General features: G+C 43.7%; 1 protein-coding gene across 1 annotated transcript in view; it reads left to right on the top strand.

Annotated features, from left to right (window-relative positions):
- birc6 (baculoviral IAP repeat containing 6) overlaps positions 1-22,981 on the top strand; it is a 348,945-nt gene that overhangs the window by 115,877 nt on the left and 210,087 nt on the right. Inside the window, 7 exon segments of the mRNA XM_055639933.1 lie at positions 1,786-2,132; positions 9,043-9,262; positions 10,659-10,792; positions 11,921-12,058; positions 14,452-14,579; positions 15,183-15,314; positions 17,968-18,183. Of these exon segments, the coding sequence (XP_055495908.1) occupies positions 1,786-2,132; positions 9,043-9,262; positions 10,659-10,792; positions 11,921-12,058; positions 14,452-14,579; positions 15,183-15,314; positions 17,968-18,183 (1,315 nt within the window).

The raw sequence follows: 22,981 nt of genomic DNA, 5'->3' as shown, positions 1-22,981 counted from the left end.
AGAGCGGAAATAGGCCTTTTGGCGTACCGAGTCCATACCGACCAGCGATCCCCGCACATTAATGCTATCCTACACACACTTGGGACAATTTACACTTTTGCCAAGCCAATTAACCTACAAAGCAGTACGTCTTTGGAGTGTGGGAGGAAACCGAAGATCTCGGAGAAAACCCACGCAGGTCACGGGGAGAAGGTACAAACTCCGTACAGACAGCACCCACGGTGGGGCGAAGCAACTAAGGCAGCAACTCTATAGCTGTGCCACTGTGTCGCACTCTTATTTCAGTAAGGCCCTTCCAAACCCATACGACCAAGTCACTAACACCATTTCTGCTGAAAAGCCTTTTTAAAACATTACATTACACAGGTGACATTTGATTTTCATTTGATTTGATAGGCAAGGTGAGCTTTACGACCATGTTTGCTGTATCATTGCATAGTGCTTTCATATGTTGACTTATTATTTTCCCCCCATCAATCAATTTAGCTGTTGAGCAGGAATCCAGATTAAATGGTCCCATGCTCTATGACAAATGTGTGCAGTATTGTTGGGACAGCCTGAAACCAGCAAGCCTCAATTTTAATGTTTCGAGTAATCCCACATAGCTTTCAAAATACGTCTTGTGTGCTGCTGGACAATAGCTTATTGAGATTTATGAAGAGGTGAAGCAATATGAATGAGAGCTGGGTGGTGCTCGTTGACTGCATGAACTTTAGCAAAGCCTTTGACAAGGTTCCACATGGTGGGCTGGTCCCAGATAGTAAATTGGACACCAAATTGGTCTGGGTAACTGTGGAAAGATGCTTTACGGACTTGTGGCATGTAGTCTGCTGCAGGGCTTGGCATTTGTTTTTGTTCGTCTTTACATAATAGAGTTGGGGGAAAATGTAGATGGCATGATTAGTAAGTTTGTAGATGGTTCCAAAATGTAATGGTCTAGTGAAGATGATCGTGTACTGTTACAACAGGATCTACTTCATTTGGGATACTGGGCAAGAGAATGACAGGTGGAGTTTAATTTGGACACAGGCAAAGTGATGCATTTTATGAAGTCACATCTCAGGACCCATACAGTGAATAGCACTCCCCTTGAGTGTAATTGAACAGCAAATTCTTGCTTCCAATACACAATTCGCAGAAAGTAGCGACATAAGAGTGGTGAAGGAGTATAGTATGCTTTCCTTTAGCTGAAACTTTGGGTTAGGATGTCATGTTACAGTTGTACAAAACATTTGGTTAGGCCACACTTGAAGAATTGTGTGCAAAAATGGTTGCCGTGCGACAGGAAGGATGTGCCTAAGTGTGACGATGCAGTAATTCACAGCACTGGACTGGAGGGCTTGATTATAAATAGATCAATTAGGCAGGAGTTGTTCCTGGAGCGATCAAAAAGCGTGAATTAAAAAATCTGCAGTAATATTAATCAATAATATTCAATCGTCTGGAAAAATGTGTTAATCTGACACCACCAAAATAAATGGGGAATAGAGGATGGGAGTTTTCCAGTCGTCTTGATTGTAGCCTTAGAGCAGAGAAAAGTACAGCATAGGAGCAAGCACTTCGGCCCACAAGGTCTGAGCAAAAATAATGTTGGCAAGATAAACTAATCTCGTCTGCCTGCACATGATCCAAGCCCTCCATATCCAAGCCTTGTTTTGCAGAGTGGAAGGAAATGAAAAAACAATCAAAAATTAAATAAAAATGTGAGAATTGTACTGGACTGTACACATTGTGGCCATGGAGTATTTTGTTTGGTTTATTTATCTACTGTAAATTCTTTGACAGGTATAACCTTGCTTGCCATAGACTGGAAACACTACTGCAGAATATTGACCTTCCTCCACTAAACAGTGCCAACAATGCTCAGTACTTCCTACGAAAACCAGACAAGGCTGTTGAGGAGGATGGTAAAGTCTTCTCCGCCTATCAGGACTGCATTCAGCTGCAGCTTCAACTAAATCTGGCTCATCACGCCGTGCAGCGCCTCAGAGTGGCACTTGGATCCAGCAGGAGGACACTGCCTGAGACATACGACACAAAAGAATTGATTCATAACTCTTCCACAGAGCAACTGCGCACCATTATCCGATATCTTCTGGATACGTTGCTGAGTCTTTTGCATTCATGCAGTGGTTAGTGTCTTTCTTTTCTTAATGTGATTGTGTAGAATGGTCATTGGTTGGATTGAGTGACCACCACGGTGACCTGTAACCATTCCTTCCCTGACAATATACAAAAGAGTTCAATGCTGTTAAGTTTTCTGAAGGTAGACAAATTGCTGGAGAAACTCAGAAGGTGAGGCAGCATCTCTGGAGGGAAGGAATAGGCGACTTTTCGGGTCGAGACCCTTCTTCAGACTTTTCTTCAAACTGTTGTCAGCCTGTTGAGTGAGGGCGGTGGGGGCTGTAAGATCATGAACCCCAGTATTAAATTGTAGTGATTGTTCAAGTTCATAGTTCATAAGTTGTAGGAGCAGAATTAGGCTGTTCAGCCCACCAAGTCTGCTCTGCATTCAATCATGGCTGATTTATCTTTCCCTCAACCCTGTTCTCCTGCCTACTCCCCTTAACATCCTTATTAATCAAGAACCTATCAAGCCACCTTAAAAATATCCATTGACATGGCCTCCACAGCCTTCTGTGGCAATGAATTCCACAGATTCACCAGCCTCTGACTAAAGAAATACTTCCTCATCTCCTTTCCATAAAGGTACATCCTTTTTTCCTGAGGCTAAGGCCTCTGGTCTGTGATTCTCCAACCAGTGGAAACATCCTCTCCACATCCACTCTATCCAGACCTTTCACTATTAATTAAACTCCAGCGAGTACAGAGATTGTAATTGAGATGAAGTGTAAACTACTTGGGTGTTCTAGCCAAACACTTGTGTATTTAATATGCCATTACTTAAAAGTCCCCTTGTATTGGGAACATCTTTTTCCTCCATGTCTGCTCTCAATTTTGCTGTAAACTCACTCACAGCCTTTAAAGGATGTTTAATAAAATGTCAGCTCAGAATGAGATGATTTGCAAGCTGAAATGTTTGAGTGGAGAGATGCAATCTCTTTTAATGTGAATTAGCTCTGAAGTTTAACACACAAACATTGAGTTTCTTTCAGTGTATGCAATTGCAATTTACAATTGCAAGTTTTGCAATCCTTTTCAATAATAAACCACTTAATGTTCCCAATTATGAAATAACTAGGAGATTTTAAAAAACTGCAGTAATTCAGTGGGACAAGCAGCATCTTTGGAGAGAAGGAATGGGTGAAGTTTCGGGTCGAGACCCTTGTACAGTCGGGAGAAAGGGTGACACAGGGATAAGGAAGGGTAAGGTGCGAAAAGGAAAGATCAAAGGGGACAACAATCAAGAAAAATTGTACAATGGATTATTGTTAGCTATGGGAAGGTGACAACAAGGCGTGCAGAGATGAAAAATGTAATCGGTAAAAATTAAGAACAGGTCAGACTGGTTGGAGAACTAGGATGGAGAGAGGGAAAGCAAGGGTTGTCTGAAGTAGGAGAAGCTCAATATTCAAACCGCTGCGTTGTAAGCTGCCCAAGCGAAATAACTACTTGAGTTTGTGAAAGCATTTGATACCACCCTGGACATCAGTGGTGAAATGTTCCGAAGGACAAGGCAAAAACATGACAGGAGAAGACTGAGCTATTCTGTTGGATAAAATGATTTGGTAAATTGACGGCATGAATTTTTAAAAGTTTATTCACTAATTTTGAAACCACAGCTGTGCCGTGATGTTATAGTCTTCAATAACTGACACTACACACTAGGGACAAATTTACACAGGCCAATTAAACGACAAACCCGCACGTCCTTGCAATGTGGGAGTGCTCCAGTCTCCTCCCACATCCCAAAAACGTGCGGGTTTGCAGGCTAATTGGCCTCTGTAAAATTGCCCCATGTGTGGTAGGCAGTGGGTACGAAAGTGGGATAACAGAACTGTTGTGAATCTGTCTTTGCAAGGACTCCATGCCCCACTCTCATTCCTCCATCTCTGCCGTGTTTGCTCACAAGATGAGGTGCTCCATACTAGGACATCATTCTCTTGGCTTTCTGTCAAGAAGGAGGTTCCCCCCTTCTAACATGGTTGAGGCCCACGCACGGGTCTGCTCTTGCTCCCCTTCCCCCCCAGTCGCAACAGAGACAGAGTCCCCCTAGTCCTCACTTTTCATCCCATCAACTGTTGTACACAGTTCATCATCCTCCGACATTTTCATCACCTCCAACTGGACCCTACCACTTGTCACATCTTCCCATCTCCACCCCTTTCCACTTTTCACAGCAACTGTTCCCTCCGCAACTCCTGGTTCACTCATCCCTTCCCACTCAAACCACCCCCTCTGCAGGGACTTTCCCCAGCAACCGCAGGAGATGCAACATCTGTCCTTGTACCTCCTCCCTCCATTTTATCCAGAGACCCCTTTCAGGTGATACTTACACCTCCTCCAATCTCATCTACTTATCCAATGCTCCCAGTGTGGGCTACCATATATCGGTAAGACCAGGCGTAGAATTGGTAATTTTTTAGCTGAACTGTCTGCCTTGGCCTACCAAATCTCCCAGTTGACAAACACTTTAACACCCCCTCCCATTTGCATACTGAACTTTCTGAAACTCTGTGCGTACACCTGATCCATTCCTCTCATGATTTTATACATCTCCATAAGATCAACCCTTGTCCTCCTGCATTCTGAATAGAGTCCCTCAAGTTCAAGTTCAAGTGAGTTTATTGTCATGTGTCCCTGTATAGGACAATTAAATTCTTGCTTTGCTTCAGCACACAGAACATAGTAGGCATTTACCACAGAACAGATCAGTGTGTCCATATACCATAATATAAATATATACACACATGAATAAATAAACTGATAAAGTGCAAATAACAGAAAATGGGTAATTAATAATCAGAATTTTGTCCGAGCCAGGTTTAATAGCCTGATGGCTGTGGGGAAGTAGCTATTCCTGAACCTGGTTGTTGCAGTCTTCAGGCTCCTGTACCTTCTACCTGAAGGTAGCAGGGAGATGAGTATGTGGCCAGGATGGTGTGGGTCTTTGATGATACTGCCAGCCTTTTTGAGGCAGCGACAGCGATAAATCCCCTCGATGGAAGGAAGGTCAGAGCCGATGATGGACTGGGCAGTGTTTACTACTTTTTGTAGTCTTTTCCTCTCCAGGGCGCTCAAATTGCCAAACCAAGCCACAATGCAACCGGTCAGCATGCTCTCTACTGTGCACCTGTAGAAGTTAGAGCCTTCCTTGACAAACCGACTCTCCGTAATCTTCTCAGGAAGTAGAGGCACTGATGAGCTTTCTTGATTATTGCATTAGTGCAATCCCTGCCTGTTCAACCTCAGTCTGAAGAAGGGTCTCAACCCGTATTCATTTTGATGTTGTCTGACTTGCTAAGTTAGTCATAGAGTGATACAGTGTGGAAACAGGCCCTTCGGCCCAACTTTCCCACAACGGTCACCATTAGCTACACCCCAGCTAGCTGCATTAGTCCCACCTGCCTGCGTTTGGTCCATATCCCTCCAAACTTGTCCTCCCCATGTACATATCTAACTGTTTATTAAACATTGGGATAGTCCCAGCCTCAACTACCTCCTCTGCCAGCTTGTTCCTTATACGCACCACCCTTTGTGTGAAAACGTTACCACTCAGATTCCTATTAAATCTTTTCCCCTTCACTTTGAACCTATGTCCTCTGGTCCTCGACTCCCCTACTCTGGGCATCTACCCAGTTTATTCCTCTCATGATTTTAAACACTTCTATAAGATCACCACTCACCCTCCTGAGCTCCAAGGAATAGAGACCCAGCCTACTCAACCTCTCCCTATAGCTGAGGCCCTCTTGTCCTGTCAACAGCCTCGTAAATCTTCTCTGAACCCTTTCAAGCTTGACAATATCTTTCCTATAACATGGTGCCCAGAACGGAACACAATATTCTAAATGCACTCACCAACGTCTTGCACCTGTACTCCTAGATCCCTCTGCTCTACAACACTCATCAGAGGCCGACCATTTACTGTGTAGGTCCTGCCCTGGTTGGACGTCCCAAAATGCAACACCTCACATTTCTCTGTATTAACTTCCATCAACCATTCCTCAGCCCACCTGGCCAATCGATCCAGATCCTGCTGCAATCTTTCACAACTATCTTCACTATGTGCAAAACCACCCACTTTTAGATCATCAGCAAACTTGCCAATCTTACCCTGTATGTTCTTATCCAAATCATTGATGTAGATGACAAACAGTAACGGGTCCAGCACCGAACCCCGAGTTACTCCAGTTGTTTGTATCTATCTTCTGCTCAACCTCTGCCAATAGGCTCAGACCCTTGAGTCCTGGCAACATGCTTGGAAATCTTCTCTGCACCCTTTTGAACTTAGCAGCATCTTTTCTATTACATGGTTTCCAGAAATGAACACAATACTCTAAATGTGGCTTCACCAATGTCTTATGTAGCTGTAACATGACCTCTCAACTTCTATCCTTAATACTCTGACTGATGAAAGCCAATGTGTCAAAAGCCTTTTTGATCACCCCATCTAACTATGAGGCCACTTTCAATGAACTACATTCCTAGATCCCTCTGTGCCCTACAACACCTCTCAGAGTCCTGCCATTCAATGTGAAGGTCCTAACCATGTTAGACTTTCCAAAATGCAACACCTCGCATTTCTCTGTATTAAATTCCATCAACCATTCCTCAGCCCACTTGGCAAACCAAACAAGAGGCTGCTGCAATTTTGACAAACATCTTTACTATCTGCAATACCACCCACTTTTGTATCATCTGCAGATTTGCTTATCTTGCCCTTGACATTCTCATCTAAATCACAAACAATAATGGGTTCAGCACCAAACCCTGAGGCACACCACTAGTCTCAGGCCTCCAGTCTGAGAAGCAACTTTCCACCTGTGCATCCTTCTGTGAAGCCTATTTTCTATCCATTCACCTCTCCTTGGATCCCATGCGATCTTCCAGAGCAGCCTATCATGCAGAACTTTGTTGAATGCTTTGCTGAAATCCATATATACATCTACAACTCTGCCCTCGTCAACCTTTTTGGTCACATCTTCAAAAAACTGAATCAGATTCGTGAGACACAACCTCCCACGTACAAAACCATGCTGACTCTCCCTAGTCAGCTGTTGTCCGTCCAAATGCATGTACAGTGCCCTCCATAATGTTTGGGACAAAGACCCATCATTTATTTATTTGCCTCTGTACTCCACAATTTGAGATTTGTAATAGAAAAAAATCACATGTGGTTAAAGGGCACATTGTCAGATTTTAATAAAGGCCATTTTTGTACATTTTGGTTTCACCATGTAGAAATTACAGCTGTGTTTATACATAGTCTCCCCATTTCAGGGCACCATAATGTTTGGGACACAGCAATGTCATGTAAATGAATGTAGTCATGTTTAGTATTTTGTTGCATATCCTTTGCATGCAATGACTGCTTGAAGTCTGTGATTCATGGACATCACCAGTTGCTGGGTGTCTTCTCTGGTGATGCTCTGCCAGGCCTGTATTGCAGCCATCTTTAGCTTATGCTTGTTTTGGGGGCTAGTCCCCTTCAGTTTTCTCTTCAGCATATAAAAGGCATGTTCAATTGTTTTCAGATCGGGCGATTGACGGCCATTTTTTAGCTTTGAAAAACTCCTTTGTTGCTTCAGCAGTATGTTTGGGATCATTGTCTTGCTGTAGAATGAACCGCTGGTCATTGAGTTTTGAGGCATTTGGTTGAACTTGAGCAGATATGATGTGTCTATACACTTCAGAATTCATTATGCTACCACCATCAGCAGTTGTATCATCAATGAAGATAAGTGAGCCAGTACCTTCAGCAGACATACATGCCCAGGCCATAACATCCCCACCACCATGTTTCACAGATGAGGTGGTATGCTTTGTATCTTGGGCAGTTCCTTCTCTCCTCCATACTTTGCTCTTGCCATCCCTCTGATATAAGTTAATCTTTGTCATCTGTCCACAAGACCTTTTTCTAGAATTGTGGTTGTTGTTTTAAGTGCTTCTTGTCAAACTGTAACCTGGACATCCTATTTTTGCGGCTAACCAGTGGTTTGCATCTTGAAGTGTAGCGTTTGTAATTCTGTTCATGAAGTCTTCTGCGGACAGTGGTCATTGACAAATCCACACCTGAAGAGTGTTTCTGATCTGTCGGACGGGTATTTGGGGATTTTTCTTTATTATAGAGAGAATTCTTCTGTCATCAGCTGTGAAGGTCTTCCTTGGCCTGCCAGTCCCTTTGTGATTTGTAAGCTCACCAGTGCTCTCTTTCTTCTTAATGATGTTCCAAATAGTTGATTTTGGTAAGCCTCAGGTTTGGCTGATATCTTCAACAGTTTTATTCTTGTTTCTCAATCACATAATGGCTTGTTTGACTTTCATTGGCACAACTTTGGTCCTCATATTGATAAACAGCAATAAAAGTTTCCAAAGGTTATGGAAAGACTGGAGGAAAGACTAGGTGCTGAGAGGTCTCTTATACCTGCATTAAGGAGACAATTAAACACACCTCAGCATTTACAAACGCTTGTGAAGCCATGAGTCCCAAACATTATGGTGCCCTGAAATGGTGGGACTATGTATAAACACAGCTGTAATTTCTACATGGTGAAACCAAAATGTTTAAAAATGGCCTTTAATAAAATCTGACAATGTGCACTTTAACCACAAGTGCACATTCAGTCTGAGGAAGGGTTTTGGCCCGAACGTTGCCTTTTTCCTTCGCTCCATAGATGCTGCTGCACCCGCTGAGTTTCTCCAGCTTTTCTGTGTACCTTCGATTTTCCAGCATCTGCAGTTCCTTCTTAAACACTATTCTTAAAGCTCCGTGAGTTAGTTTGTGTTACCTGCTATTTCCTGCCTCTGTCTCTTTGGTAAAATAAAACAAGTGTTTTCTTGGGTTTGTCCATATTGACAAAAGACTGATTTACTGTTGATGTTATTTATCTTTTTACTAATGATTCATTTAAATTCTTGTAGGTCATGCTGTGCCAGCAATTCTCCAAAGCACATTTCATGCACAGACCTGTGAGGAGCTGTTTAAACACCTGTGCATTAGTGGTACCCCAAAAATACGTCTACACGCTGGCCTGCTCCTTGTACAATTGTGTGGTGGTGAGAGATGGTGGGGACAGTTCCTCTCCAATGTTTTACAAGAACTCTACAACTCTGAGCAACATCTTATTTTCCCACAAGACAGGTAGGTGGACTGTACAAACTGTATCACACAGTGGTCTGCAACAGTGTCAATAGGTTTGAATGATATCGCCAGCATTTAACTATTCCTGTCATTGTCATAGAGCAATGCAGCCTGAAAACGCCCTTCAGCCCAAATTGTCCATGCTGAGCAAGTTGCCATTCTAGGCTAATCCCATATGCATGCATTTGGCCCTTATCTTTCTATACCCTTCCTATTCATATATCTGCCCAAATCTTATTATATCTGCCCAAATCAAACCGCTGCGGCAGCTGCGGATGTCACAATGCCCTTGCTCGCGGCTCCCCTCCCCTGCTCTTGATTAAAGCAGATGCTCTCAACGCGCAGGCACACTTTCCACCACACTTCCACACCCCTCCCCCCACTCAGTCATTTTTTCGCCTCCCGCTGTGCTGCGGACCAAAGATCCAGAGGGAGTAATGGCCGCCAATGCCACCTTCTCACCTCTCCCCCCCTCCTACTCCCCTCCCCCCCCCCCCTCCCCCCCCCCTCCCCCCCCCCCTCCTCCTCCCCCCCCTCCTCCTCCTCCCCCCCCCCACCCCCTCCCCCCCTCCCCCCCCCTCCCCCCTCCCCCCCCCCCTCCCCCCCCCCCCCCCCCTTCCTCCTCTCCCCCTCCCCCCCCCCCCCTCTCCCCCCCTCCTCTCCCCCCCTCCTCCCCCCCCCTCTCTCCCCCCCCCCTCCCCCCCCCTCCCTCCCCCCCCCCCCCCCCCCCCCCCCCCCCCCCCCCCCTCCCCCCCCCCCTCCCCCCCCCCCCCTCCCCCCCCCTCCCCCCCCCCCCCCTCCTCCCCCCCCCCCCCTCTACCCTCCCCCCCCCCCCCCCCCCCCCCCCCCCCCTCCCCCTCCCCCCCCCCCCCCCTCCCCCCCCCCTCCTCCCCCCCCTCCCCCTCCTCCCCCCCCTCCCTCCTCCTCCTCCTCCTCCCCCCCTCCTCTCGCCCCCCTCCTCTCCCCCCCCCCTCCTCTCCCCTCCTCCTCCTCTCCCCCCCCCTCCTCTCCCCCCCTCCTCCCTCTCCCCCCCTCAGCCTCCTCCCCTTCAAAGAAAAGAAGTCCCAGCCTATCCAGCCTCTCCCTTTAGCTCAAGCTCAAAAGCCCTGGTCACGCTTGTGGAATCCTTTGCACTCATTTATTCAAAATGTTATTGGGAGCATTTTTTATGGGTAAAGTATATAGTATTTGAGATAGTTAAGATGCAGATAGTTAAGACATTGCAGCTGATTAAAAGGGTCTGTTGTTGCCACAGTGGTTCAAAAGCCCCCCCCCCCCTCCCCCACTATAACCTTAATTGCTGCGTCAAAATGTTATATACAGTATGAGGTGGTACACTTCCTGTTTACAAAGCTCAGAATTTAAAACTTTTTTGCTGCTCTTTCGTTTGTTTCAGAGTTTTCATGTTACTATCCTGCTTTGGCCAACGGTCACTTGGCAATAGTGGGGTCCTGGAAGGTTTACTGAATCTTTTGGATAACTTATTGTCATCTCTGCAGCCACGGGTAACAAGTTACAGACACACAGACTGTAAGGATATATTTATTTCTCGCTTGAGTATTGAAGCCATAATGCACTTAGAGCAGGGGCTCCAAACATTTCAGTATGAGGCCCACATTATATATTTGGCACATTTTTGGGGGACGTAGGAAAAAATAAATAAATGTGACTTTTATACATTTAATAATTTAATTCCCTCCCTCTCTCCCTCCCTCCCCTCTCCCCCTCCCTCCCTCCCTCCCCCCCTCTCTCCCTCCCTCTCCCTCTCTCTCTCCCTCTCTCTCTCTCCTTCCCCCCTCTCTCCCTCTCTCCCTCTCTCTCTCTCCCACTCTCTCCCTCTCTCCCCTCTCTCTCCTCTCTCCCTACTGAGGGGGAAGAAAAGATTTTGACGCCAGTCGAGTAAGGACAGGAGGGATGGGGCAAGTGGGGGCGCTGTTTTATCTCGCTAGCACAGAACCCGCTAAATAGCCCACTGCACGGAACGTGTTGCGAGCTTGCTGTGGGCCGGATAAAATCTCATGGCGGGCCAGATGTGGCCCGCGGGCCATAGTTTGGAGACCCCTGATTTAGAGTCGTAGAGTGATGCGGTGTGGAAACGGGCCCAACTTTCCCACACTGGCCAACATGTCCTAGCTATACTAGCCCCACTTGCCTATGGTTTAGTCCATATCATTCCAAGCCGCTCCACTTTGCTTGTCCAATATGCTGCAGTTAAATTGTTATTTCAACACTCTCTTTAACCATATTTTAAAATAAAAACCACATTTGTTTATAATTTGTAACATGGATATTTCTGGCAAGATTCCATTTATTGCCCTTTCCTGGGAATTGTCGGACTGTTGTTAGACACAAAATGCTGGAGCAACTCAGCGGGACAGGCAGCATCTCTGGAGAGAAGGAATGGGTGACGTCTCGGGTCAAACTTTAGTTCCATAGTGGATGTCGATCCTTAGTGGTTATGCAATTAATTGTATAGTATCTTACAAAACATCTTGGGATTAAATATCTAATGCTGTTATTGTCTAATGAAAATTCCAATACCTGCTTTTCGAGCCAAATTCTGTGTATTTTGCCTTTAGGTTTTTTAAGGTACTCGGCAGCTTGATGCTCCACAATTTGTACTTGCATCGCCTAATTTTCCCTTTTCCAATCCTGCAGGCGTATTGGATATCCCAATGGTCAGTTGGGTTGTGATGCTAGTTTCTCGGCTGCTGGACTATGTTGCAAGTGTTGAAGATGAAGTGGCTGCAGCCAAAAAGCCGCTAAACAGCAAAGACAGAGAACGGATTTTGATGGGTATTTTTTCACGGCAAATTTCCTATGTGTTTAATTCCCCAGTTTAATTTGCTTTCTGGCAATAAATTACCATTTGCAAAGCTATTCCTTTGTATAGGGCGGCATATTCGTGCTGCTGACTCGCATCTCCTGTGACTCGGGTTCAATCCTGGCCTCTGATGTTATTTGTGCCACTTTTGCATGATTTTCCTGTGATCACCAAGGGTTTTCCCTGGGTACTTGTTTTTCTCATGACCCTAAAATATGAGGAAAGATTGATTGGTTGCTGTAAGGTACACATAGTGTAGATGAATGGAATTAGAATTGATGGACATGGGGTTACCGGGAAATAAGTGAAACAATGGAATAGATGGGAATGCTTGAATAGGAAGCATGGCCTCCAATGAAGTGGAAAATATATGAAAGTAAATGTTATAAATATCTGCTGCCAAATGTTCTCCACCAGTTCAATTCAAGGGAAACAAGTAGAGTAGCTATGGAAACTATGAGATTCAAAGAAAAAGTACTGACACTTTTGAAAAATATAAAAGTGGATAAGTCTCCAGGTTCTGACAGGATATTCCTAGGACATTGAGGGAAGTTCGTGTAGAAATAGCAGGGGCTATGACAGTAATATTTCAAATGTCATTAGAAATGGGAATAGTGCCGGAGGATTGGTGTACTGCGCATGTTGTTCCATTGTTTAAAAAGGGTTCTAAGAGTAAACCTAGCAATTATAGACCTGTTAGTTTGACTTCAGTGGTGGGCAAATTAATGGAAAGGATACTTAGAGATAATATATATATATATATATAAGCATCTGGATAAGCAGGGTCTGATTAGGAACAGTCAACATAGATTTGTGCCTGGAAGGTCATGTTTGACTAATCTTCTTGAATTTTTTGAAGAGGTTACTAGGGAAATTGATGAGGGTAAAGCAGTGGATGTTGTCTATATGGACTTTAGTAAGGCCTTTGACAAGGTTCCTCATGGAAGGTTGAATAGAAGGTTCAATTGTTGAGTATTAATGCAGGAGTAGCAAGATGGATTCAACAGTGGCTGAATGGGAGATGCCAGAGAGTAATGGTGGATGGCTGTTTGTCAGGTTGGAGGCCGGTGACTAGTGGGGTGCCTCAGGGATCTGTGTTGGGTCCACTGTTGTTTGTCATGTACATCAATGATCTGGATGATGGTGTGGTAAATTGGATTAGTATGTATGCAGATGATACTAAGATAGGTGGTGTTGTGGATAATGAAGTAGATTTCCAAAGTCTACAGAGAGATTTAGGCCATTTGGAAGAATGGGCTGAAAGATGGCAGATGGAGTTTAATGCTGATAAGTGTGAGGTGCTACATCTTGGCAGGACAAATCAAAATAGGACGTAAATGGTAGCGAATTGAGCAATGCAGTTGAACAGAGGGATCTAGGAATAACTGTGCATAGTTCCCTTAAGGTGTAATCTCATGTAGACAGGGTGGTAAAGAAAGCTTTTGGTGTGCTAGCCATTATAAATCAGAGCAGTGAGTATAGAAGTTGGGACGTAATGTTAAAATTGTACAAGGCATTGGTGAGACCAATTCTGGAGTATGGTGTACAATTTTGGTCGCCCAATTATAGGAAGGATGTCAACAAAATAGAGAGAGTACAGAGGAGATTTACTAGAATGTTGCCTGGGTTTCAGTAACTAAGTTACAGAGAAAGGTTGAGTAAGTTAGGTCTTTATTCTTTGGAGCGCAGAAGGTTAAGGGGGGGACTTGATAGAGGCCTTTAAAATGATGAGAGGGATAGACAGAGTTGACGTGGATAAACTTTTCCCATTGAGAGTAGGGAAGATTCAAACAAGAGGACATGACTTCAGAATTAAGGGACAGAAGTTTAGGGGTAACATGAGGGGGAACTTCTTTACTCAGAGAGTGGTAGCTGTGTGGAATGAGCTTCCAGTGGAAGTGGTGGAGGCAGGTTCGATTTTATCATCTAAAAATAAAAAAAATTGGATAGGTATATGGATGGGAAAGGAATGGAGGGTTATGGTCTGAGTGCAGGTAGATGGGACATGGGGAAAATAAGTGTTCGGCATAGATTTGTAGGGCCGAGATGGCCTGTTTCCGTGCTGTAATTGTTATATGGTTGTTATTGTTATATGATAGAAAAGAACAAACTTCCAAGCATTTTCTGTTATTTTGCTTGATAATTCAAAGTACAGGTTGCATTGTAAAAGACATGGTGGTTAATGAAATAACAGAATGACAAAACGTTAGAATCCTTCTGGAGTATAATGATGCACCGTTATGTATACATATTTGTATATGTATATATACAAATGCACCGTTATGTATACATATTTTGCATAGCTTTAACATTTTTGAATTCAGTTCATCGTTGTTCTAAAGGCCTGGAATTTATTTTTGTATAGGAAACCAATGGAGTTTCATCAATAACAACCTTCAGTCGCAGTGTTCAGGCAGATCCGCTAAAGGGAGCAGTAGTCTTGACAGACTATATTCGAGAAAAATCCGAAAGCAGCTCATACACCATAAACAGGTATTAACAATGAATACATTCTCTTTAGATTTTATACTGTATTCCAGCACATTCGCAAATATTAAGGCAATGAGCTTCTTGTTCATAAAATCAAAGTTGCTGAGAGAATTACAGAATATATGTACGGTGTATGGGATCTCTTCTCTAATTACTGTAATTTGGAGAAAGTGTGGATGGGGGAAAATGTTCAAAATGGTTTTTGCTTTCAATGTGTAACTGAAACTTGATCCTTGCTGGATACCCTCTGGTGTGCTGTGGCAAGTGTTGGGATATGGTTTTCACCTGCCATTACCCAAAAGAGTTCTTCATTCCAAGTGAACTTGGAATCAGGGCTGGGCAATGAGGAAGATTAGTTATAGCAAGAGGTACATCTGCAAAATGTTTTGAACAGGTTACCTTCTAGGTATTTTAAGACAGGTTTTTGTCGGCGTTACTGAGATAAAATAAAGTACGAGGAGAAAGCTTGGAGGGAAGGGAAAGAGGCAAATACATCAGCTTTCTTTGTGAAAAGTCAGGGTGATTAAGGAAATGCTGTGGTTTTAGCATGTGTTTTGGGGGTGTTTATACATATCCAACTGACAACTAACTTGACCTTTTTTGCAGCAACTCAATTTATTAAAAGCAAAACAAAAGGCGTTAGTTGAGCAAATAGAAAAAGAGAAGATCCAGAGCAGCAAAGGATCCTCATATAAACTTTTGGTAGAACAGGCAAAACTAAAGCAAGCTACGTCAAAGGTATGACGTCTGTTTTTGTTCTATAGCTTAAGTGTTTCAAATGGTTGCAGTACTATTGGTCCAGATCAGGACAAGAATATTTTCCTTTGCAGCAACAAATTGCACTTCTATAGCATTTCTTTAACATAGAAAATCATGCTACTGTGGTTGATAGATCCAATGTGGAGGTACTCCTGGGGGCGGTCCTGGGGCCTCAGCTATTCATGCTGTATATTAACAATGCAAAAAGGCAGGGTAAAGGTAGTTGCTGATACAAAGCAGAGACAATGGCAAGAGTTGCGAGCAGGATGCTGCTGAGTTTGCAAACCAAGTTAGCTCGCGATGCAAGAGATGATAGATAATGTGGGGTAAGTAAAATGTAAGCAAGTTGGTCGGAAGAGAAAATGATCTATAGCTAATAGTTTTTGGGCTAAAAAGGAATCTTGGCATCCACATGGAGTTGATGCTATCAAATAAGAGAGCAAGGGGTACAATGGGCTTTGTTGCAATGTGGTCTTTATACTTAATAAAGTTGCATTAAGTCGGAGTACTGGAATTTATTTTTATTTTCATGGATGAAGGCAAATTTCGGTGAAAAAGGAGTGAATCAGATTATCTTATGCTAGAAGTCGAAGAGTAAAGGTGGTGAACTTATTGAGGCATGGGGAATACCTGAAGGGATTGGTTGAGTGAATCGATGTTTCCTACAGCTGGAATGTTAGGAACTGGATGTAGGGGGGGGGGACGTGGAATAGATCAGGCATTTAGATTAGTGTTCCTTGAAGTGGAGAATTGTGAATCTTTGGAGTTTGCCACCCCAGTGGATTGGTGATGCATGGTCAGCTTATTCAAGGTGGGGGGAAATAATTCTTGGACAGTGCATTTGGAGGAGATGGGGATTGGGCAGGAAAGAGGATTTGAGGCATAGATCCTGCCATGATATATCAAAGTAGCTTCAGGGGGCCTTGTAACCTGGACCATGTTAATCAAAATCGAACTGAGGAAAGAATTAGTGTAATCATCGGTATTTAGAATTCTTGCGTGAGGAGAGGATTGGGTGAGATTGAGATGAAGGAGGGAAAGTGCAGAATCCAGCCAACTGATTCTTTGGGAAGCTATGTTTGGGTAGAGTTGTGTAAGTTATATAAAGAAGGGAAGTATGGGGAAAGGATAATTAGAATGCCTGAGAAGTGAGCAAATCAGGTGGGTAATGTGAGAATAGGACAAGTAGGCAAATTTTAGATGCTGAGGGGTTAAATGGGTTTAGAACAAGACTGCATGAATATTAGTGTTTGGGCAAGTCATGGGAAAGAGAAAACGCTTGGAATAGTGAGAGTCCAAAAGGAGGTTGTAGTAGATTGGACGAAGTGGACATTAGAAGAGGATACAAGACGCTGTGCAAGTTTAATGGAGATGTGCTCATGCGCATTGCCAGGGGTGGTGATGGAGGCAGATAAGATGGTGATGTTGAAGAAGTTTTTAGATAGGCGCATGGAAATGCAGGGAATAGAGGAATGTGGATCATGTACTGGCTGATGGGATCAGTTTAACAGCATCTTGTTCGGCCTAAATATTGTGGTCCTATGCTGAAATGTTCTACCATTCTTGGCCTGTTCAAGCTATGTGACAGGGAAGGACGCAACAAAAGCTAGTCTTGGGAATACATTTTAAAACGTTTGATTAGCTCTTTCTGAATTGAATATGGAGAAGAAAGGGGTGAGAATAGTATAGTTAGGGTATGAAAGAATTGCTTGGAACAAGAAAGGTAAAACAGTAGTTGCAGAAAATGTTTGAACTTTGGGGTTAAATCATGGCTTTGGTGAGGATATATTTCATGGCTTAGGCTGGAGTTGAAGAAGGGAGAGATCAAGGAATATCGAAGATTTTGAAAAATCTGACTTGGAGGTTTAAGAGCCAGTTAGCTGAGTTAATTCTTTAGCTTTTCAAGTTATTAATTATTACCAAAATGGTTAGCCTTTAACACGGGATATTCAAAAAGTATGCAACAATCTGAAAATCTTTGTTTTCAAAACTAACATCCATGTTTTTACTGTTAAATTAAGTTAGCTATGTTTCTCATGCAGAGTTGCAATCTCTGGTAACAGACCTGAGGGAGTGACAGATTTGTTACTCCCTTCCTCGCCACTGAGGGCCACAGAGTCAAACTGACAATATGTCTCAGCTCAGCTCCCTGTCTGTCCTAGAGGGGCTGTGAAAAGTTTAGATGACGATGTACAGGGTGTAGGAAGAAACTGCAGATGCTGGCTAACACTGAAGATAGACACAGAATGCTGGAGCAACTCAGCAGAACAGGCAGGCCCCTCTGGAGAGAAGGAATGGGTGACATCTGAAGAAGGGTCTCGTCCGGAAACGTCACCCATTCCTTCTAACCAAAGATGCTGCCCTTTCCGCTGAGTTACTCCAGCATTTTGTGACTATCTTCGATGTACAGGGTGTTTTCCTTTTACATTATCCCAACATGTATATGATCAAAATCCTGTAAACATAATGCAGATTGTGTTAATGCAATGCCTATTGGTGGAGTTATTCTTTTCTCCTTGTGAAGTGACAATTTTGTTCAAAATTGTTTTTTTTTATTGCATGTGCAAGTTCAGTAGGTGCAATTTAATTGATAAGTTAATGACATTTTGTTTAAACTTCTCTTCCACACCAGCACTTTAAAGACCTTATTCGTCTGCGCCGGACTGCAGAGTGGCCTCGAAATCCCATTGATTCAGAATCATTCTCAACAAAAGAATCCCCCGAAGTGGAGCCACTTCCATTTACTTTGTCCCATGATCGGTGCATTGCTGTGGTGCAGAAGCTTGCACTATTTCTTCTATCCATGGACTTTACTTGTCATGCAGATCTTTTGCTCTTTGTCTGCAAGGTGAGTGCATATGTACGCCCTTGGCTGTTGAAATAAAAATATTCCAAGTACTTTCTTAGATTTGAAAATGCCAGAAGAAATGATGAAAGACATTCTGCTGTTACACAGTTGGTAGTCAGTTGCTGTATCCTTAAATCTTGATTAACCCCACTATCATTAATGCAGTGCCGGTAAAACAGATGTATCCAAAAATTAAAACATTTGGAGGTGACAAAATCAGTAGATTCAGCACGGGTAACTTTGACTCAATGCTTGTCAGCCCACAGAAGGATTATCTATATTTAATCCCATTATTTGATACTTCACATTTTTTCTTTTTGCGATATTTATGATTTCTCTTCTGATAACCTCTATAACAAAATACTCTTTTTAGCCTCTTATTCTTTTGTCTCAGGTTTTAATATAGGCCCTCCAGTTGACAATTCATGGACCAATGTGCTATAGCAACATTTAAAAGACATTTGGACAAGTACATGGATTGGAAAGATTTAGAGGGATATGGGCCAAATGTGGACAGGTGGGACTAGTGTAGATTGGCAAGTTGTGCCGAAGGGCTTGTTTTCATGCTGTATGACTGTCTTTAGTAGAAATCTTTTAGTAGAACTCTTTCCACTGGAAAATTCCAGTAATTGTGGATTGTAACTTTGTGTATTGCTAAATGAGGCCAGTATTTCTAGTCTTCTATAACTTTTAACATTTTCTTATTGAGTATTGCTAGTTGATGTAGTTCTACAAATTATAAAATATATACCATACTAAAATATACCAGATGTTACCTGTGGGAACAGCTGGTAATTGCTTTGTTAAGTAGGAAAGAACTGCAGATGCTGGTTTAAATCAAAGATGGATCAAAGGGGATATGGGGAGAAGGCAGGCACGGGTTATTGATTGGGGATGATCACATTGAATGGCGGTGCTGGCTCGAAGGGCTGAATGGCCTCCTCCTGCACCTATTGTCTATGTTTCTTCTATGTTTCTAGACACAAAATGCTGGAGTAACTCAGACTGAAGAAGGGCCTCGACCGAAACATCACCCATTCCTTCTCTCCAGGATGCTGCCTGTCCCGCTGATTTACTCCAGCATTTTGTGTCTACCTTCAATTGCTTTATTAAAATGGCCGAAAATATGAGGTTAAATTCTTACAAAATAACAATAGTAATCTGATACTTCGATGGGTAAATATAAGAATATGGTTTGCACAGTGCTGTTCTTGGCACTTGAAATTGGTGGATTAGGTTGAGACAAATTGAAGTGATCGCAAATATGTTTTTTTTAAAGGGAGAGAGAGCTATTTTAGATTTACCTTTCATTGGAAGATCTCACTGTAGGAATGAGATAAGTTTTTTGTGGGAGTGACTTAATCTTAAAATTATTTTTGGTATAGAGCAAAAATTTATTGGCAAGGATTTGTGATCATGACTGCAATCTCAGTTACATTGAAGGTCTGGGGCAAACTTGTAGCTGGCAGTGCAGAGTCCTTGTGCAATGTAAATCATGTATGCAGTTGGGCCAGAACAAGTCCCTACCACTTCCTCAGGAAACTGCTGGAAAATTATTCAATTGTTGCCAAAGCTATGCTCCAGATTCTGTCACAGGTCAAACCTGCAAAGGACCCTTTCCCTTGACTCTCAGTTTGAAGAAGGGTCCCGACCCAAAATGTAATCTATCCGTTTTCTCCAGAGATACTGTCTGGCCCGCTGAGTTACTCCAGCTTTTTGCGTCTATCTGCAAAGGACTTTGAATGTTTCTGAATATCTATATTACTAAAAGTCTGATATTGACCGCTTTTGGCCCACTGAGAGACCACCGCCACCTACGGCTGTCATTGTTGGCCACCTCGCTCAGAGCCCCCCTCCGCCTTCCAGGACTGGAGGATTTTTCCCATTGATGAAAATCAGATAGGTATTAATGTTTAAAAAAATGTCCCCATTCTCTCTGCTGCCCCGCAGGCAGCAGGAGGGACGGACTATAAAACCCAGAAGTGTAGTCGCTTGCTCAGTCTCTGCCAGACCCAGGAAGCGAGAGGGTCACGGCTCTCTGAGCTGTGAATAACACTGAACGCACGTCTACTCCACGGTGAGTCCCCTCGATGCGGCTGTAAAGTGGCTGCTGCACAATTGTTTGCCTCGCCTTTTTTTTTATTTTGTGTTCACAAAATGAATTTTGGTTGTTGGGTGGCTGCAGCCAAATTGTTTACCTCGCCTTTTAAAAAGTTTGTGCTCACAAAATGAATTTTGGTTGTCGGGTGGCTGCAGTCAACTTGGTTAACCAATACCTTCGGCCCGCAACACTCATACTAGCGCAACAGAAAGCCCCCCCCCCACTGGTGAGCAATATTGGAATTGGTGGAGAGGTGGAATATTGCGTTGGTGACCAGCCCTCCCGTGTGATGCAGGGACCCAACGGGTCCCACTTAGTCTAGCACCTGCTATTTACTCAGAAACTGTTTTGATAAAAATCATTGAAAGAATTAAAATTGAAAGATTTCTGTTAACAACCAGAAATACAAGCAATGGAAAAGATGGAAGCAATTTATCTTTGTAAATATTGACAGTTGGGGTATTCTCATTCATTATTGATCCTTTGTCGCCATCCGCCTCCATGCCAAGGAACATGCGACCTATTTCTAAACCATGGTCCAAACTGATGCAGGATCACTGTCAGATTTCGTAGTGGAAATCTGCAGCAATTTTGGACTCTCAAGTTATTGGAGCAGAATTAGGCCATTCAGCCCATCAAGTCAACTCGACCATTCAAACATGGCTGATCTATGCCTCTTAATCCCATTTTCCTGCCTTCTTCTTCTTTCGTGTGGCGTGCACAGCCAAAAGTTGTTGGATAACTTGTTCTATTTGATCTTCCGTTTGTGCACGTCGAGTTGATTGCATTAGTTGAAACAGGGCGGACCACGTGAAGGTTGCAATCTTCCACCCCCCATTTTCCTGCCTTCTCCCCATAACTCTTGACACCCGTTCTAATCAAGAATTTGTCTATCTCTGCCTTACAAATATCCAATGACTGCCTCCACAGCCCTCTGTGGCAATGTGTTCCACAGGTTAACTACACTCTGACCGAATAAATTCCTCCTCACCTCCTTTCTAAAAGAGCACCCTTTAATTTTGAGCCTATAGACACAGTCACATTATTTCCACATCCACTCTATCTATGGCTCTACTCCTTTTAGCCTGCTCATGCGAAAATGTTAAACAGTCATTGAAGTTCAGCCAGCAAGTTGGGGGTTTGTGCAGAGATCATGGGGAAATCCTAATATGGTGGGTTGAGCAGCATCTTTGAGAAAGGAGAGCAAAGGGCATGTCAGTTAGTATGAAGACAGGAGCGGAAATCACTATCAAAAGATGGGGGGCCCAGTTTTTTGGCACACGCACATGCACACGCATGCACCCCCCCCAACCCCCTTCGGCCGTGGGCCCTGTGACGGTAACATCGGGTGGTGACCGACTCCGAACTCCAGCAACAGCAGCTTCGTCTGCCCCGGATTGTGGGGCTTGAATCGGCCCGTTCGCGGGACCTTTCATCGCCCACTGCAGCTTAAAATCGGCCGACGGGGGCTTCAACATCGGGAGCCTCGATCGCCTCGATGCAGCAGTTTGATTTTAAGCCGCTCCGGGCGATGAAAGGCCCCGCGAACGGGCCGATTCAGCCCTTAGAAAGCGTCTGGTACCCGCTTGAATCTTTCAAAAGCTACAATGTGATAAATAACACATAAACAAATAAAACTGAAGCAAATAAAGTCAAACAGAAGAACCAACCTTGGAAGAGAGAGAGAGAGAGATGGGAAAAAATACTAAATAACGTGAGTGAGGGACTTGCCTGCAAGCCAGCCAGTAAACCCGTTAGACCGGATTCCTTAATGACCTGACCCATTTAAATCCGATACCCGTTTAAATCTTTCCCATCTAATTAGTTCAAATGGTAATCGTACCCACATCAGAGAGCTTTGGAAGGTCAAAACACAATTGGTGACACATAAGGTGTCAATACGGTGTTAATAGAGACATTTAACAAACCCTTAACAATGACACCTCCATTGCGGAGATTTTAATAGGTTTTTTCACCAAATTTCAAAATGCCCCCCCCCCCCCCCCCAGGATTTCTACCCATGTATGAAGAGCAGTGGTGAGATGGGTCAGTGGTTGATTGCTGGACTGAGGAAGAGTGAAGGGTGACTGGCTGATGGAGCCAGATAGGGGAGGAGTGGAGTTAAGAAATGGTGGATGAAAAAACAAAAGAAAAACAGAGGCAGATAGAGTCAGGGGAGGAGAGGATGAAGGTGGAGACAACTCCTTTGAGCCAGAATCTGCTTCGTGAGGAAGGTGCAAGAGAGAACTGCAGATGCCGGTTTACACCGAAGGTAGACACAAAATGCTGGAGTAACTCAATGGGACAGAGGCAGCATCTCTAGAGAGAAGAAATGGGTGACTCTTCGGGTTGACTCTTCAGACTGAGAGTCAGGGGAGAGGGAGACAGAGATATGGAAGGGAAAGGTGTGAAAACGAGAGAACAAAAGGGATGAAGCACAAGGAAAATGGAGAATAAATTATTGTTATCGGGGAGGTTTCTACGAGGCATACACAGATTAAATTTAATCAGGAGAACAGTCAGACTGGTCGGAGAAATAGGATGGGGGAGGGATGGAGTAAGGAAGTTGATAATGTGATCCATTAGGAGTGAGGTGAAAGGCAGATGGAATCAGACCCTAATTGGGGAGAGGGTGAAAAGCTGGAGGGTGAATTGAATGGGTGGTGGGAACAGGAAAAGAGTTGAGATGTGATGTGG

The sequence above is a fragment of the Leucoraja erinacea genome, chromosome 8 (genome assembly GCF_028641065.1).
Source record: "Leucoraja erinacea ecotype New England chromosome 8, Leri_hhj_1, whole genome shotgun sequence".
NCBI classification, from domain to species: Eukaryota; Metazoa; Chordata; class Chondrichthyes; order Rajiformes; family Rajidae; genus Leucoraja; species Leucoraja erinaceus.
Note: the sequence above shows the minus strand (reverse complement) of the source record. Positions and strands in the feature narration are given on the sequence as shown.